The sequence below is a fragment of the Rhea americana genome, unplaced genomic scaffold (genome assembly GCF_003343005.1).
Source record: "Rhea americana isolate MKP2758 unplaced genomic scaffold, rheAme1 scaffold_28, whole genome shotgun sequence".
NCBI classification, from domain to species: domain Eukaryota; kingdom Metazoa; phylum Chordata; class Aves; order Rheiformes; family Rheidae; genus Rhea; species Rhea americana.
Genome location: NW_028186401.1, coordinates 6669385 through 6689009, shown reverse-complemented (window position 1 = coordinate 6689009; position 19625 = coordinate 6669385). Strand labels below are relative to the sequence as shown.

At 38.6% G+C, this 19625-nt stretch overlaps 1 protein-coding gene across 10 annotated transcripts in view; it reads right to left on the bottom strand.

Moving 5' to 3' along the window:
* The window catches only part of ARNT2 (aryl hydrocarbon receptor nuclear translocator 2), a 140533-nt gene that overhangs the window by 21067 nt on the left and 99841 nt on the right, over positions 1–19625 (bottom strand). For all 10 annotated transcript variants that reach the window (XM_085308707.1, XM_085308705.1, XM_085308706.1 and 7 more), the window contains 4 exons: positions 15184–15260; positions 13126–13260; positions 12128–12202; positions 5693–5844 (listed from right to left, as the gene is read on the bottom strand). In XM_085308707.1, the coding sequence (XP_085164833.1) occupies positions 5693–5844; positions 12128–12202; positions 13126–13260; positions 15184–15260 (439 nt within the window). The remainder of the gene's footprint in view (positions 1–5692; positions 5845–12127; positions 12203–13125; positions 13261–15183; positions 15261–19625) is intronic.

The following is a 19625-nucleotide window of genomic DNA, read 5'->3' as shown; positions in this document are numbered from 1 at the left end:
TCACTCAAGCCAATTCTCAGCAGCTCACCTAAATGTTCTCTATAAATGTAAAATAATATAGAAGAGAAGGCTGAATTTTTGGCACACCTCTGACTCTGAAAGTGCAGGAACAGTCCCTCAAAACAACAGTTTGGCTTTGCCTGAGCTGCATAGCATTTCAGTTTAAGCTTTTAGCATCACAGAAGTGGAACTGGCATATTTTGTGATCATGTATTTTTTCTCAAGTGCTGCAGATAACACCACACTTCTGCTTCTACGGAGAGACTGTCAAAACGTTTTGCATCTTTCACTAASTGCTGCTTTCTGTCACTTGGTCAATATTAGCAAGATGACTTTTGGCCTGAGGGTGTGCAGGCAGCAGACTATCTGTAYGATGCTCTCTGCTTGGTAACCAACAAAAATACATAAAATGCTGGACTGACCAGAAAGTTATCTGACTGTGTATAAGTTCTGACAGCTGTCACAGTTTTTGTATGCTTCTGGCCTCTTTTCGAAGGAGAAATTCAGCTAACAGACAGGAATTACTCACCAYGTGGCCTTTTCCCTGAAAGATATATTATGGTATGATGGACAGTAACAGTAGGAGAGATGTTCCAAAATACCAAGATTGTGGATTTCAACACTCTAGATAATCAGGACACATTTTTGGTCACTTGCTTAAGTATTTTTTCTTGTTTTGTTTGGTTTTTTTTTAAATCAAAATCTTTCTTAAAATTTTGAACTAGATAGATTCAGATTGCAAGTGACTGAGAGAAACTTCCAAACAAATTGAAATGACAAATTAGGCACAAGCTGGTGTGAAGGTGAGGAGCCACTAGAACAAGGTACTAAAGTAGTTACTAGGTTTTTCTGTCCCTTGATAACAAAGGTTTTTCTGTCCCTTGATGTCCCTTTCAACAAAGACTTGGTGCTTTTCTAGAAGACGCTTTACTCATGCACTTGTTATCCGGCTCCATGGCAAGCTGGACAAAACTCTGTGACCGGCAACACAGACACAGGATCAGAATAGACAGCCAAAGACCTTCAGCAAGCCTTCTTTTGTATCGTGAGTAAAACATAAGAAAAGCTAATCCTCGATGTTATCAAAGAGCCATGGATTTTCCTTATTATTTTAACCACTAGAAAAAAATACCTAAAAATTACCTCTGGAACACAAAAAGGTTCTTTGTTCTGCAAGCATAAAATGCTTACTTTTTTAACAGAACTATGGGAGGTAATTTAATCACAACAAATCTAGGGGGAAGTTTTCCTAAATACCACCCTGTGGACGATAAACACCCATTAAATCCTGTTGTTAACGTGAAAGCTAATTACACTGTTTCATTTGCTTTTATTACCAGTGACTTGGGTGCGTGTGTCAATAAACAGCACATTAGGTCTCTTCTGTTCCTATTAAAGTATGTTTTCTTGATTCAGCCATATACATACAAATGAGCCAAACAAAACAGCATACTTGTCAGTTATTTGTTTTGTAGGCACTTCTCTAACTCAGTGCTCCTTCACCCTGCTCTATCATCTGTAATACTCGTTAAGCTACAGTACAATATAAATATCACGTTGTGTCAACAGCACTGAACTTGCACAGCAACCTACCAAATCTACTCCTTATGAAAACCAAATACTTAAGCACATCTTCACTGAGTTGTACGTAAGCTATGCTGCACTTGATTCCAATTGAAATGTAAAACCAGGTYAGCATTTTCTGCTCTTGATTGCTGCTATTGTATAAATGGTCCAAATGAGGCTTGAACCACGCAACAATTCAGGGCACAGCTGGCCAGGGAGAGCTTGACACTGCTGTTGTGGTCACTTCCAACATTGCCATCTCATCAGCCCTTCTGACCAGACAGTACATGCAGACCCCTTCAATAACGCAATTTCTACACCATTTTTGTAAAAAAATGGTACAAATCAAGTTTGGGCAAAACTCAAACTGCCTTCCAACTTTCAAAACAAAATCCAAATCATCCCTGGTTTTGATTTTGATTTTGCAACTTAAAGCAATAAAAGAAAGAAAAATTTCCAGGCTCTATACACGACACCAGGCTCTATACGCGACAGGAAATAAGGTATTGTCTGGGTCGACACAGGATTCTGCACGCTCTGCAGGAATGCCTGGTCACTTGGGGGGTTGGTAGGAAACTGGCAAACCCCTTGGCTTAAACAAGGGATGCTCACTGTAGCAGGAGGTTTCAAATTTATTTAAGTAAATGTATTTGGAAGAGAAGGGAAGATTCTGCAAAAATTCGTTTTGACATTGGAGTGTATCAACTAAACACTAAAGCGACTTGCTCCTTTTCCAGGCATCAAAGTAATCAAAAAGGATCTGAAAGAAGTAACACTGTATCCTTACCAAGCCTTTTTGATTTAATGTTGGCACACATACTACTTGTATCTATTTTGGACAAAAACGAGTGAACACAATGGCTGCAACAAGGCCTTTAAAGTTCTCTTTTGGTTAATCTTAAAATTTCTCTCTTATAGATTACTGTTTCAAAGTCACCAATGTGAAATGGTTGGTCTTACACAGGCCTTGAGAGGTCAGATTGCCCACAGATGGCAGAGGGATCATGAGAAAGTAACTCCACTACCATAGACTGGAATTCTATCAGAATAGCTGATCACTGGTATTTTGGCCCTTGAGAATCAAAAACAGAAAGTCTCTCTGCCACGAGCATGGACTGATTCATCTGGCAGTCTGCCCCCAATATTGACCTATGCCAGCTCACTCAGTGACGAAAATCTTGAGACCCAGCACAACTGCAGGATTCATAAATGGATGAAGTGGAACATAGGACTCTTGGGCTTATAAAAACAAAAACATCAGAAGTTTCAATGAGGTCAGGAAAAGAACTTTCTATGTATGTAAGGTCTTTAAGAAATCATTCATTCATCACCATGATGGATTATTTTATTCAAATGTTGCTTTTTGTGTTTCTTATATAAATGCTAATCAATTATTATTTCTTTCTGGAACTCAAACAGCCCCAATTAAACAGGAAGATGTGGTCTAACTGAGGACTCACACAGCACAAATGCTAAACATTAAATGCTTCATTTCTCCAGGAAGTTTCTCTTGGATGACTGCACCCAACAGAAACYGAGAGAAGTTTTATTTTCTTTTTTTTTTTGCAAGGAACTAAGTGACCATTTGAACCTAATGTTTCATTATCCTTCCACACCAAAGGCAAAATAGGAAAGTTGACTGTTTGAAGCTCCAAAGGAATATCCTTAAAGAAAAAAAAAAGCACCAAAACAAAACAAACAACAAAAATCAATTAATCTCCTCAACTGGAACCACCAGTGCCCTCTACAGTCTTTTTGAAAAACATACTTCACAGATCAATGCAAAATTTGAGAACTTTACCCTTAAAAGGSAGATACACAAATGTGCACACTGTGGCTTTAAACTATTCTAAGTTAAAAACACACTTAAATATAGATTTATCAGATGCCTTGTCTTTAAAATTCACACTCAAATTTAACTACCTCAAGCCTGTAATTTATGGGGTTGGATACATTCTCAAAATCAGAGGCAAATCAATATCTGCTTCCATGCGAAATTGCATACAAATGCTCAACAGGAGACACCCTTGGCTGGTCCCTAGGGGAAGCACTTTGCTGGATCCATGACATCTGCCAACGTGTAAAGATGACGCCATGCTGGGGTTGGTGCAGAATAACCAGCCCCAGCAGGAGTTGAACGAGCAGGCAGAAATCAACAGTTACCACAGTTACACCTCTCCAAGGCATAAAGGAAATGTGAATTTAGAAATTGAACCCCAAAAATCCAGGAACAGACAGAAATAGGGCTTACTGTAATGCAGGGCTATTTGCACATTTGAGAAGTGGAAAAGAATAGTGAGGAGGGAGAGAAAAAAGTTTAAATAATGCATTCTTTCTGCTATTTGAAAACAAATATATAACAGTTTGTATCTTGCCATCAGGCTAGAACATTTTGAACATGACAGAAAGGAAGGAACATCCTCTGTGAAAGTAGCAGCAAGCAACTTCCATATTAGGTCAACATTTCTGGGTTGTTATTCAAACCTACTAAGACAGACATAAGAAGAGCCAGAAGTTGGCAAAGTCCTATTCATTACAGCAAATACTGTGATGCCAAGCTGGTATAGTCAAGTCTTGGAAGAAAAAAACATTCCCAGAGTCAACACAACGGAGTCTATAGGTCAGACTTTCTAATCTCCGGACTCCTGGGAATCAAGTATAATTAAACTAGCGTGGGACAGATTTCAGCAGTTGTCTCTTATTTTGCAGGCCTGTTTTCATATTAACAAAATTATTATGAAAAGAWATATAGGGAAGTAGATGTGTAGAAATATCTCTTTTGGCAGGGAGATAATCAGCTGTCTGATTTCAAGACATACTTGCTTGTTTCAAGGAACTGAACTATTCAGTTGTTTAAGCCCAAYAGTTAGGGTATGCAGGGAAAAATGAGCAAACTGAGTGTTACGCTGGGTTTCAAGTGACTAAAAGCAAGGCCCTTCTAGTCCAAGTATGTGTCACATCCAAACAGCTTTACTGTTCCCTAGTTTGCTCCTAAAGAGAGACATTTACTAGCTTTCTAGGTTCAAATGCCAAAGCCCTGGGGGGTTAGTTTTGCAAGTGGCATCTCCACTAGTAGACTGCTCATTCAGCATTTCTGTTATACACTCTAACAGGTTTAGATCTTAAATCCARTAATTTCCTCTGGGTTAAAAACTTGGCAAAGAAATTAGTGGTCATACCAGAAGCAGATTTTGTTTTAGAAACAGATTTAAGTTTATATTGGAAGGAAGAAATATTAAAAAAAAAAAAATCCGTAAAGCAATGTTATTATTATTATTTATCAAATCCAAATTAGCTTCTGCAGTTGCTGGCTCAGAATTCAGAAGGCACCAAAAGTTTCTCTACTCCATTATGCAGTGACAAAAGTCCACTATACTGCGAGAGTGACTCTTCTTTTAGAAGCAGCTCCATGAGCTGCAGAACTAAACACCTGTTTTAATCTCCTTCTAACAGGTTTAATGACAGATTTTTAAAAGTATTATTCAAAGACAAGATGATTTCAATCCCCTCTTAATATGAGGTTGGATCTGTCCCCAGACTTGAAGACAGTCCACCAGATCTTAACTGAGTATTAGCAGCCCTTSCGCCTCAAGCTCCCTAGGAATTCACTTTGCCAGCTTTTATATGCTGTAAGAGTCGACTTAGCTCAAGGAGAAGATGACCAGGACTATGACACACTACGATCACAGTCCACAAGAAAAAGCAGTCTTGCCCACACATGCGATACTTGTAAACACAGACCTGCAATTTTCTCTTTGGTTTAGGAACCAGGCTAACCTTTCTCCAATACCATGACAGTTGCTCTGCTGCTGGAAGCCCTGTGCTAGTTAATGCAGCCTGGACTGAGATCTATGGGCTTGTCTAATGACATAACAGATAACTGACGTTTACCTCTGGTGCAACCAGATCCTGGAAGCACCACAAGATAATGACAGAAACAGCTGTAGCTGCAAGTACTTCTGATGCAGAAAACCTCTGTCATAGTTTATACTGTTATAYAGAAAATAAATACAACTGGAAATAGGCTACCACAAAAATCTGAACATGCTTTTACACTGCTGATAACAAAAAGCAATGTTTATGTTCTTCCAACATCATATACGTGAGCATCTAGAAAGGCACATACTTTACATTAGTGTTGGTGCAGATGATGTATTCAATCTCATCGGAATAAGGATTCTGAAATGTGAAGCTGCTGGTTCTGATCAACATCCATTCCCGGTTTTTGGTACGAAAACGATACATCACAGACAGGACTTGACCTTTCAGTTTCACAACCTGCAAAATCATTTGGATAGGTTACTAACAGCAGATTGCTACCTGCTGTGCAAATAAATAGTAAACAACRTAACTGGTGTGTTTTAGACTTAAATTATAGAAAGATATGAAATCAGTGGAGACAGTCTTGATACAATGAGAACGAACAAAATTCATTCTATGTTTGCAGTATCTCCTTTAGAATTAAACCTTCATGCTCTGTTGTACAAAACGTCCTCTTCCAATTTGCAYGTGAGAAGAATATAGACTCAGGAAACAACAGGTTGTGCTGTTATCCCAACAGGAAAGTTTTAASAAAGTTTTAGCGTGGAATGTTTATCAAGAGAGATTGACAGAAACCAAACTGAGGCATTTTTTAAATATTTATATGAAAATCATAAACCAAACCCTGCAGCAACCTGAAACAAAAGCCTACAACAAAAACGTTTTATGAAGTTGCCTATTTCCTTTTCTTCTTGGATACTTAAGTTATCCAATTCACATATGTGGCATCTCAAATTACACCTTAGAATCAAAGTTGAGGATGATACTTTGATTCTAAGGTGTAATTTGAGAAAACATATCTGGCTTTTTTTTTTCCCAAAGATGTTAGAAGTCTGACAGTCTTTACGCTAGTGCAGAAATCTGTCTTCAGATGACTACTGTGGCTCCTGAAACACTGTGAACATTGCCTATCAAGTGCTAGAGATGCTCATTCCACAAGCCTGCCTGCATCCTTGGGTATTCTGATTTATATGTCCCTGCTGGATTTATCTTTGTCACTTCTCTTTACAGGTTGTGACAGCCCTTCCAGGAAAGCCCAACAGAAGTGCTTAGTCATCACAATTTTTAGACCAGCTTATTAATATGAATGGAAGATGATGGTGGGCTCCTGGYGGTAGCTGAGAAGGAGATATTTCTTCAAACTCAGCCCTTTTCTTTGCAGGGCAGTAAGGTTTATCAGAGGGCTGGGGAAGACAGCTTGGGCCCCCTTCAACTCTCCCATCATGATTTGGAAGAATCATGAGACATCTCTTGAATGTCGCTTAAAGACAGAATCGCTCCAAGATGAAAGACCTCAAAGCACTGCTCAGGATGGCTGTGCTTTCTGTTGCCAGGACAGCTATGATGTATCAGCCCATCTTCTGAACTAAATGTCTCTTCTACCATCATATTAAGAGGTAGCAGTCGGACCCTGGGGAGCTGATGTCGCATCCTGACAATTTCTCTTCTCAAGCACCACCACGCTAACTCAGTTACTCAAGAAATGTACTCTCTTAAAAAGCATCTGCTYATACCTCTATTTGGGAAGACATTATAACCTATGTCCCTGAAGGATAAGAAAAGAATAAATATAGCCCATGAGCTATTTTTAAGGAAGACTATTCAATAGAGCCATTTCCAGAAGTCCCTGCTCAGTGCCTTGGTCTCACACCTAACCARAGTTCTGCTGAGCATCTACCCCTTKTAACTGTCTTTCACCAGCTCTTTCTAATGAGATCAAATGCTTTAAAACATCACCCTTGCACACCTGTTCCCTTAAAACAATCTTTCCTGTCTAAAGGCAGATAAGTCCTCTTACACCTTATTCTTCCCAACAAATGAACAGGTAGCACGAAGTATAAGTCGTATTATACTGCCCTATAACATATAAAAGTCTCCAAAGAACAATTCAGAGCTCTGAGGGAATACCAAGAGAGGGAACTCAAATATTGTTGTCATGAACAAGCTCAAAGTGGAAAATGTTTATCATTCACAATATATACATTTATACAATGATGTGCTATGGAGATCCCCTCAGCCCCCTGCAAGCAATGATGTAATTACTAGGGGTGGGAGGAGAGAAGCAAAACACCACAAGACTTGGATATGGAAACCAAAAGCAGTGTTTAAACTGCCCAAGATACTGTAAACAAAGATGGGAGAAAGGATAAAGAACAACTTCACTACATTTCTTCAAAAAAACATTTGAGTGAGAAACTAGAAGGAAAAAGAAAATCAGAGAAGGGAAATCATTAATAAAGGGATGAAAGAAGAAGAAGGATGTAAGTACAAATGGGAAAGATCAATCAATTAGACAACAATTGATGAGAAAAAAAAAACAGCAGAAAAAAATAGCCCCATGGTCTGTCTCTGATGTGTAGATGATTTTTTCACTGWTGCATAAACCCAGCAAGATCTTGCAGAGATGAAGTAGACCACGGGGTATGAACTCACAAAGAACACACAAAAGCCAGCAATTATGTTGGATGGGAACAAGATACAAAAAGAGATAATTGTAGATGAGAAAAAGTCACAAGTGCTTTGTCTCAGATTCAACAAAATGCTTAGCAGCATGCTAAGCTTTCAATCTAATGCGAATTAAGCATGTGCTTAAATTAAACAGCTCTTAAGGGCATAAYTGAATATAAATGAACCTACCACATGCTTATGGTTAGGTACATGCCGCAGTGCTTTGCTGAAACGAGCCTTGAAATTCGTGTGTGCAATACCTGCCAAAGTTAAAGCACCCCATTTCAAAGAGCTAAGCTGAAGCTGATAAATAAATAAAAAYATCCACTTAAAAACAGTTTCAGCAATTTTACAAAGCAAGGCAGAGCTTATGCATCTCAAGCAAAGGCAGTTTTTTGACTGAGCTTTCAGCAGAGGTTTGCTACTGTGTGCTTGAAGRAAGACCTGTCATTGCAGCCTTAAAATCACAGAATCAGTAAGGTTGGAAGGGACCTCTGGAGATCGTCTAGTCCAACCTCCCTGCTCAAGCAGAGTCACCTAGAGCATGTTARACAGGGTTGCATCCAGYGGGCCTTGAATACCTCCAGAGAAGGAGACTCCACAACCTCTCTTGAGGTTATTGAGCAAACCTAGCATCTTTGCATTAAAAATAGACAGGCCACACAATAGATCAGGTGAAAGAATATCTGTGAGCCTATCTAAAAAAAGCCAGAATGGCAGAGTGCTGAAAAAAAGTGCTTCTAACTTTCTTAAGAGAAAGGATGTGCCACCGTGTGAATGGAGAYAGCACCAATAAACTAATGTCTATGTTCATAGTATTAATCAAAATGGAGTGAGAATTCTTCACTTGGATGGCCTATTTGTTTAAAGCTCAAACAGAATTCATATATCTGGTAACATCCAGTTCAAAATTTGCCCTTGATTGCCAAAGTTTCATTGAAGGCAACAGTTGGGTATCAAGTGAGGGATTTTATCACTAGACTACTATGGGCAAAAATCAAGGTTTTGATGGCAACAAAGACAATGTAATCATGGGCTGTCTCAAACTGAACCACCAGGCCCTGGACCCCATGAACTCTGGAAWTATATGGCCTACCTCAGACTTTGAGGTCTAGATCTATCCCCACTATGCAACAAGCATGGATGAACTTAGGAAGCAGCCAACCAAAGAAGTATGCTCAAATATTTCCACACTGGTACTGCAACTGCATCACATATGTTATCTAGGAATATTAGTTTAGGTCAGGAGAACACTTGTAAGGTTTAGTCATTCAACTGGCACTTACCTGGGCTTTTTGCATTCATTTTTTTTTTAACTGCTTTTTCACCACGCTATCTCAGGGGTGCCTCAGGGAAGCAAGGGGAAGGTCTACTGCAAATAAATGCCACATCTCATTGTGGAGTCTTAATCCTTAACCACTGGAATTTATTTTTTATTAGCTATCTACAGCCTGTTTTCCCTAAAAGTAGTTACTTTAGCAGAAACCCAGTATTTACCCTCTGTCTTTATTAACAAGTAATTGGGTTTGGAAATGGTGCTCCAATCATTCCCCAACTCCTCCTCCTCCCCCCACAAAGGGCTGCATTTCAGATTCATTAGCTGGATACAGGATTAAATGGAAGGAATGCAAAGAGGAGACATACAGTCTTCAGTAATGCCCAGAAAAGTTCAAAATAATACTGAAGTAAATGGCTTTTTCTAAATAAATGCTTTTGTAGTTTGAGTTCAGTAAGCCACATTCTACTATCAGCAATTTTCTACCACCACACCCAGAGAAAAGAATACAGAGCTTGTGTAGAAGTGTCCAGTCTGAACAGCATCCACTGGATATCAGATAGCTGTTTTCTGGAACCTTTGATACTGAACTCTCTTTGTTGATCTTGGCCCTGAGAATATCTCGTTCTGGCTTGATTTTCCCACCCTGCCTGATGAATGAATTTATCTTCCCAAGGAAGTAAAAGCTTTGGGATGGATAGTGGCAATTGACCAAAAACTGCAAACCTCCCTCCCTCTTACTGTTATACACCGACCTGGTTCTGATATTGTCAGCAAAATAGAAATGTCAGGTTTTCAGAGGGTTTGAGAGAAAAAGAACTTACTGGAAATCAGTTACCTTTCTAATGAAAGGATTTCTAAAGCCAAACTAACTATAATAAAACAAACTGCAATGATCTATTTTCCCAAAGTAYGAATTAAACAAACACTAATTCTGTAATAATATATAAAGTACAGATATCTTTGGTGGGAAAATTCTGAACTTCTTAAATTAGTGCACACAAACAAGATAACACAAAAAAGATTCAAAGCTAATGTTTAGCCTCTACTTTTTTACATTCTTTAGGAATAAAAACCACCTGGTGCATAGCTAAACCATTTACTTCAGTCTCATTTCATGATCAAAATAACAGCCTCAATCACATTGCTACTGTTCTGAACAAAAATATACAAAGAAGGAATTGCCTACTAAAGAAACAGTGCAGTATTTTCATATTGAACTCTGGCCCAGGGAGCAGGAATTCTTCACTTCTCATCTGTGCTTCTTCCACTGTCTTGTTATGTGACCTTGAGCAAATCATGTAGGTCCCTGATCCAACAAATCATTTATGCATATGCCTAATATCCAGTAGTTTGACGAAAGTCCCCAGCAATTGACTTCAGGGATACAACAGCAGCCTCTTATGGCCTGATCTTGCTCTCAYTGAATACAGGGAGGATTGAGTCACTAGCTTGAATGTTAGGTAGTCAGCCCTTCTGAGCCTCCAGCTGTGTTAAGACAATCACTTTAGAGACGGATATTTGACAAGTTATTATCCAGCAGCTCTCTGGCATTGTCTCTCAGATAAATTAGTGGAATCAATCACTTAAGCATTAGTGAAAAACAGCATATGTGTTCTCCCTGTGCTTCTCGCATGACAGGGCTGGTCAGGCACCAGTTCAGGGACCTGAACCATCTGAAAACTAGCCCCATATAAAAGTGATTAGTCTCTTAGCTAGCTCACCCAGCAAGTCCATCTCTGTTAGCGCCAGGAGAGCAAGAAGGGTGGGGAGGAGGTCAAGGACAGGAGAAAAAAATGGAGCAGGACCTCCCTCTGGGTGACAGTTAACCATCAAGTAGGTTTAGCTGTAGCATCTCATCCGCAAGAAGGTAGGGCAAGAAAACCGATGGGGTGCCATAACCTACTTCAGGGGCATCCAACATTCATCTGTCTCTGCCTGTGAATAAACATCTTAAATTTAAAAGGTCTTCAGCTGCTGTTTGAAAACAGTCCACTGATGTGACACTGACATAGAAACAGCATGGTCACAAAGTCTTTGTCACTAGCTCAGCAGTGAAGCTAGTAGGTAAGAAATAGCTCAGGAGCAGTGATATTTTACACTATTTCAAACACTTCTGTAGGGACTGTAACTTTAATTTCACCATCTATTCTATGAACACAGAACAGCATTTATTATTTTCCCCCAGAGAGGTTTTTTGCAGCTCTATTTTTGCATGCTATGCCTGAATAARTAATTAGCTATACAAATGATTTTAAAAGTCACTTCATATCCATGTTTTACAGCTGAGAATCTCAACATCCAACACAAGATGCATCAACAAAACTTGCTTATCTAAAGGCTGTTGTCAGAAAATCTAAACTTCAGTAATTGCTTACACATGTTACATCATGGTTTCTAGTGCAGAATGGAAGGCACTGAGAAGACCAGTAATAGACAGAACGTTTGAGAAAGCACTCCTACTGTAYGCCCCAGATCAATTTGGAACAATAAGCTCTACAACATGCTAAACTCCTTTGATATACTTAGGGTAACAGAGGCCCATTGCAAAAATGAATCCAGAGCAGTAACTTCCCGCATGTTCTTTCCTTTCTCTTGTTACATCTGTCTGCATTTCAATTCCCCCATAGGGAAAAGGGCCAGATTCTCTGTTGATGTAAGTGCTGAAAATCCATCAAGTTTATGGAACATGTCGTYGTCTACATCAGTAGAGAATTTAGGTCACAGACTCTATTACAGAGACAAAGTAACAAAGAAATACATAAATGGTGGAAGAAAGGGAGCAGGCTGCAGCACCTGTTGGAAACTCTCTCTCAAATGGCTTTGATCTTCAGGATGGCAGAATTCTAAAATGTCTTTCCCCAAAAGATCCTAGAAAAATAAAACATAAAACTGTGTAAAAAACCCAAATCACAGTAAAAATCCATGTGCATATCTGCAAGTAATMCTTGCAAACCTCTCTATCACCTGATCTATCACMCACAGTGGGACTATTCACTTACCAAGGGATAAATCTTAAAAACAAGGTTTGTAGGGATCATGGCCCACATTGCATTTATACTGTTGCGCAGACATATGTATTTACAAATAGATTTTAATTGAATTTTTAATACTTGAAGAATGGTGTCTTGAAAAGTCTAACATCCTCTGCTAAAGCTCATTTTACAGCACTACTTTTTGTAAAAATAGGTGTTATAAAGCTACCTAAAAATCAATACAAATGTGAAAAATAAATAAGCTAGAAACAAAATGATTTTTGCCTGAAAACTGTAACTGTTGAGATCAGAAAAAGTTATCACTGGAATTAAAAAGTAAAATGTAGTTATCAGAGAGTTGCGATAATTAGGAGTTCATTTACTAGTCTGCTCAGTTCTATGATTAGCCTTTACTAAAAGGAGYAGATGTAAGTCTAAAGCAAAATAGATGCTATAAATGATGTTTGCCTACTGTTCAATAAATTGATAGAAGTTAAGATCTACAAGACCCTCTCCAAGCACTACTAACTTTCTATCACAGAAACGTCTTCACTGGGAAGCAGAGTAATATTTAAAGTAACCTGCTGTTAGAATTTAAATTGGACTTAAAAGGATAAAGTGATTTCCCACAAGGCAAAGGGGAAAACTCTAAATTTTACAAAAGCGTGAATAGCAAAGAAACGTAAACAACATTTAGCACCTGACATACAAATAAGCAGCTAGAAATATTTCATGTTTTCCTGTTTTTATTCTTAATGTGCAAATAGAATTTTGTTCGTTAGTTTTAACCAGTCTCTGCATTCACAGTCGTTTACTGACCTGAGGCTGGTAGCCAATGACACTGATGCATCTGGGGTCAACGAAGGTGATGACTCCATCAGAGTTGTGCCTAGACAAGAACTCAGTTGGGACTGACATGCCATTCATGTCCATGCACACTGGAGAGCTGGTTACCTAAGACCAATCAATCAAGTTCACAGAACTTAGTTCACAGAATAGTCATCCTAAGTCGAATTGGCTTATTCAGCTAAAGAAGAAAATCTGTTGGCAGGCTGCTAACTATTGAAGGAAGTCATAAATAAAACAACAACACAGATATATGRCACAGGAGTAGTTTCGGTTTAGTCTGCAGTGCAAATATGTCCCCTCGTGGCACTTACCTAGGCTTAASAGTACAGCAGAAAAACAAACACGAGAAGTTTCCAGCAAGGAAGGATATAGCAGAGATAAAAGTAAGGTTGGGTTTACCTCACAGTGGAAGCACCTTACAGCTAGGCATCTTGATGTCCACTTTCGTCAACCAAGAGAGATTTCCAGAGAACAAGTCAACCCAGAGAACCAACCAACCAACTTACTCTGGAGAAGGCTAGCTCATTATCTGTCTCACTGTCTAACTATCTGGAGAAGACCAGCTCATTATCTCACTAGCAGCTCTATCATTTTTATCTATCATTACCTAATGCTCCTGAAAGCTCATCAGAGAGAATGAAGCACGTCCAGCTATCCACCTGAAACCTGTGCGATCAGGACACTTCATCTCCTTTCCTAGTGGGGATACAAACGAGACTACACTTTTACTTACAGCCTTTGGCATCATCTCTCTTAATAGCACAGATGCAAAAAGAACAAAAATCTTACTTTTTGGTCTTTGCCTTGAAACGTAATAGCTTGTATGCAGGACTTCAACTTGCTGTTATAGAGCACAGTTCTTAATTTGTGCACCTTGACTTCTTTGTGATTAAATCCACCACCAGAGCCTCCTCTTGCCCGCCCTCACATAGCGCCTGCTGGCTTGTCTTATGTGACAGATGTTTTGACACTCCACATGTTGCTAATGTGATTTTCTGGGAAATCATCTTTTTTGGCAGCTATAACATCTGAATCCYTGTAACTTCCTTCCTTCCATTAGTGGAATATTTTATTCTTGATTATAAAAGTACGATTAAGTTAAAAAACATTAAAAAACATTCCTGTGGCTCTGCCACAATGGAGAAAACTTCAGTAATGTGCAGGTTGTTCACCTCAAACAAAACTGGTTTGGCACTTAGGCTCCAATGAAAGAGTCATTCTATCTTGTAAGAACGATTAATACCATCCTACCAGACAGCAATGMGGGTAGGCCAACTAGAGACCCTGCAGCAGGCTCGAAGATTTTCACTAATGGCTGAATTCCCAGGCCAAGAAGATAAAAATTAGCCTGTGCACTGCCACAATAAGAGATTCACCTCAACTGCTTGAGCTCCAGCTCAGAACTCTTATTAGCAATGGAAAAGGAAGAAAATACATCACTCTCAATAATCATGAGAAAAAAAGAGGTAAAATTTTATTCCCACAGTTCCCTCCACTGACATCATATTTGAACGTGCAATACATTACATATTGAGAATAAAGCTACGATTTGTGAATCCTCTCTTGGCTGCCTAATCTTTATTATTTTCAAAATAACCTCTGCAAGCAGTTTTCTAGAGTAGCTGATTAACGAGAGAGAAAGACAGTGAGTGTGTAAGCGAGCAAACAGTGGGGAGCACATCACTGTCTTTGGCAACCACCTTAACCTACCATCTACCCCAGGCTTCTCACTGTCTAGAATATCCCAGCCCTACACTACTTTAGAGAATGGCAYGTGTGTACATGTTCATGTGCCAGGAGCATTTCTGCTACTGTTGCTGGGTTGAATAGAAATATAGGCCAAAATAACATTTTCATTTTGCTTTACTGACAGGTTTTAAAAAAGTCTCTGGCTATATACAGACATCAAGGCCCTTTATTTTGTATGCATGTTAAAACCCACAAATCTCTGCACAAATCCTTTACAACTAAACCACAACACTGATGATGCTTTCAACAGTAGCTCATATAAGGCAACAACTGCATTACCTGAAGCCTGCCTATTGCCACGAGGCAATATTTACTACCTTGTCCCACATCAGCATCTTCTTCTGGTATAGTCATTCCTAAAGAAAACAATAACAAAATTGTTATAATTAGAAAATTAGAATRAAGAGAGATGCTCTTGGCTTGGTTTTATATAATTTCAGGTATTCTAAATCATAAAAAATAACCATATCATTCTCTCTAGGATTCAGACATTATCTCTGGGTTCAGATCAGATAATCTTTCTCAGTTTTATTCTGTCCTACATGACTCACCGGCATATATAGCAATTTTGCTGAAGTCAAAGCAAATACACAAATTCCATTACATTGGACAATGAACAGTAACATTCCCATGACTACTGCTCTACAGCAAGTTAATGGAACCATGCTGTCACTTAATATGTTACRTCAATACACACTACGTTCAGTTTTCTTTTGCAAATAACGTATTAAAATCATCCTTAAAAACAAAGATTATTCATTAACTTTGTGCTCACGCTTGACAGCCCGTTTTGCTTTTTTCTATAACGGACTAAATCTGGGTCATTACGTTGAAAGACTGAAAAAACGCGGATGCTTTACTAAGTGTTCATTTCAGTTGTGTAACAGGAGTAACTGTTATAAACAAATGAATAATTTCAAAACATACATGGGGATTGTTTTCCATTTCAGTATTTCACAAATAGGAGCATTCAGGAGATTAGCTCTGTTTACTTGTCAGTCGGCTGAGGTCTTTAGTAAGGCTGTTTCCCAACTAAAGCTTTAAGRTGGCAATTTCCTATGAGACATTTCAAAACTCATCCTCCAATAGTAGCACTGCTGACTTATTTTAAGGGATTTGCAAACTCTTTTACAAGGCTTTTCAAGGAATTCAGTCACAACGGGCAGTGAATCATTTAATATGCACTTTAAGGCCTTAATTAATTTAATTGCAAAGCAGCTACCAATTATGAAACAAAAACAACTTTTCCCCCCATAAAATTTATAATTCCCAGTACAAGTCAATCTTTGGACGATGTAGAGGATGACAACATACAACTCTTTAGAATGATGCCTCTGAAAAATGACTGTAAATGCTGGTAAACGAACTGAAGTAGTCTCTTAATAAAATATTTTTTACCAAAAGAATTCAATCTTCTCTGATGATCGGTTTCTAAATATCATTCTACAGGCATTTCTCAGTCCTCACCAAGCTATGTAATGAAGTAAAATGTACAGAAGTATGAAAGAAAAAACCTCCATACTTTGGACAACATACTTATCACTTCAAACTTTATTTGCAATGGATTCACAACTTTGGGGGCCTGACCTCATTCACAGTTGGTGACAGATAACTAGGTTTTTATCAGGAGATCTCAAGAGCTTTATAAAGGAGGAACATTACTGTCCCTTACAAATGGGAAACTGAGATGTAGTAAGAATTTCAATGTCAAATGCAGTAACRGAGCTGCGAAAAGGACTGTTGTTTTCTATGCTAGAACCTTGCTAATCAGAGATATAAACTTGGCCCTAAATAACTTCTAAACCTTAGCGATATCCCTCAACAGAAGTCAGGATACTTTCTTTGAAATGCTTTTATAGAAGTTCTATGAAAAGATCAAGGTAGCACTGTATGACCTTGGGAGAACATTTTAAGAAATCACTAAACACGGAAGTTAAAAATAACACGGGCTAAATCAACGCATGTTATTTTTCAGTTGAACTTTTCTGCCAAAAAAAAGTTTTGTGYTTCTGATAAATGCCCTTCCCTGAGTTACTAGAGACCAAAGCTTTTTATGAAGAGCCTTCATCCGACTTGGACTACGCAAAACATCCCTGAAATCAACACAAGTTGCTGTTACACTTCCCAGGGGACTGTTTTGCACTGCCTGCAGTTAATAAGAGAGAGGTCCTTCGGGCAGTTAAATTACAAAGCAGTGTTTTGATGTTTCACACACCACTTTTCCAGCCTCTTTTCTGGTACATACTASAAATTACAAAACAGACTCCAAACACAAACAAATCTCATGCTTTGAGACACCAGCGTATCACTGAGTATGAAACATCGACATTCAACTAGAGTTGAGAAATGCATTTTAGAGAAGTATTTTTACTTCCCTTGAAGAAATAACTGTGTGTCAATACAGCAATACAAAWCTTAATAATCAGCTAATGACAGCTACAATACGCAAAGAGAAATCTGGCTGCCTCCTGATGACAGACAGAGAGAATTACACTGGAAAAGAAGKAGCAAATATCGTCTACTGAAAACTGTCCACATAAGGCAAAAATTTTGCAGATATGTGGCTATCTGCTCATGTGGGTGTGGGGGGGCAGGAGGTGAGCTCTAGAACTAAGCAAAGYGTACATGAGCAATTTTCATCTCAAAGAGGTAGAAAATGGTTAACTGAGAATTATATGAAGCTTTCAGAGGATGTTAAATGGCATCCAACACTGTTTTACCTCACCAAGCTGTGAACAGAGCGTGAATTGAGGGTAGGACAAATTAGATGATGTTGTAGTTTTGAGAGGAGGACTGATGCTGATATGAGAGAAATGCAGTAGTGGACAAAAGAAACAAAAACAAAAATCAAAAAAACCCAACAACAGAGTAGGAATGGTACTTCTGAGAATTAGCCTACTTAAACWCAGAGGACCAAGCATAGTTTCAAGAAAATAGTTTTAGGCACTCTAGCACCTAAAATTATTTTCTTTAAATTAGGCATTCTAGTTGGTTAACGTTAACCAAAAGTTCCCTTACTTAAATAGGAATTTTCTATTTGAAAGGGACAATTTTGAAGTATTTTCCCTTCACTTCAATAGCTTTTTCAGTCATTTCCTTAGTGGCACAGTATATTGCAAAGGACAGCACAAGTATTCAGCTGGATGGCTTCCACTTAGCTTAATCTTTTTGCTGCAGCTTTCAACAACACWCTCCTTTTTAGGAACTTGGTTCAGGCTTGCTACTGCCCAAATAAACTCAAAGCAACATAAACAATCTCCAAAATTAAACCTAGCTCAGAATCACCATTCCTGATGGAACTCAATGTTGGCAATGGAAGCTGTTGTTCTAAATTACACTTTTTTTTCCCCCTTCTCAAAGATGGATTACATTAAGTCTGAATAACACACTGGAAAATTTATTAGTTGCGTTATCCCACAAGGCACGCTATGAATAAAAAACAATCTGCCTGGAATTAATCAATATATGACCCAGTGAATTGCTAACCCTTCCCTAAGTGCCTAGAGCAAAAAGATGCCAAAATGATTGCCAGCTCACCTGCAATTTAGGTGCTATTATTGATAGTATTCCATAGATGGGAATTATTTTTCYTTTTTTACTCGCTGATAGTTACAAAGATTCAACTGCGTGCGTGCTTACATATGCCGATGCAGTTGTAGAAGAGATTTACTTTGCTTTAGTATACTTCCTATTGAACGTACTCCAGTAAGGACAGGTAAATAAAGATACRTGCGCTGCACCTAACGCTGGTTTGTCCAGCTCGACAGAACGTAATATAGCCCTGTAAGTTCATCAAGATATCAGTATTTCCAAAAAAAAGTTCATCCAGGAGCAAGACCACGAAACTGACCTTGGAGAAAGCATAAGCAAAACAAACACTAGAGTTACTCGCATTCTTCACATGTAACCCTGCGAGAGGCTTTATTTCTCAATACCAAATATATGCTCCTCTTGGACAACAAACATAGTGCTACGCTTCTTCAGGTTAATATCAACAAACTGCAAAGCTAAGCCTGCAATTGAACATGACAAATAAAACTCTGTGCAGTTAAAGGTTGTATTTAATTTCCTAGCGTCCCTGGATGCCAGCAAACAGTATCCCACAGGGCAACGGCATGCATTTGGGTGGACATAAGGAAATTATTATTGTTAYTTTTTAGTTTTCTCCACGAGCTTCCAGTTGGCCCTACCATCACAACAGCTTCGTCTTCTGCCTTCCATCTCCATCCCTCTGCCCTGYATTTTTGATGACACACAGAAAAGTGTCAGTGGGCTTGTGGTCTCACTTCACTACATTGAAAAATAAATGATTTATAAGTGTTTACAAGGCAGAATTAAATCCACAATGGTCACGAGCAATCCCCTGAAACTGCCCATCTCCCTCAGAAAATTATTGATACAGCAAAACTGCACGATGCTACCTCCTGAAGAAGCTTTTCCTACACAACAGTGGAAAGGGGTTTTCCAAAAGAGTTTTGTGGATGTTTACAGCATACCAAGGAACAAATCTCAGGAAAAAATTCCAATTAAAAAAGAAAAAAAGAGGGTCTTCTTTAAAATAAAGCTTTAAAAATGACAGCACTGCAATGAATATTCAAACTACTATTTTGTTTTGTATTGGAAATGGGAGTACTCTGCACAAATGTCCAGATTCTGGCAAAAACTTTAAAATAATCTAACAGCTTTGGCATGCTGCGGTTAAGACGTTACCGTAAGTCTGA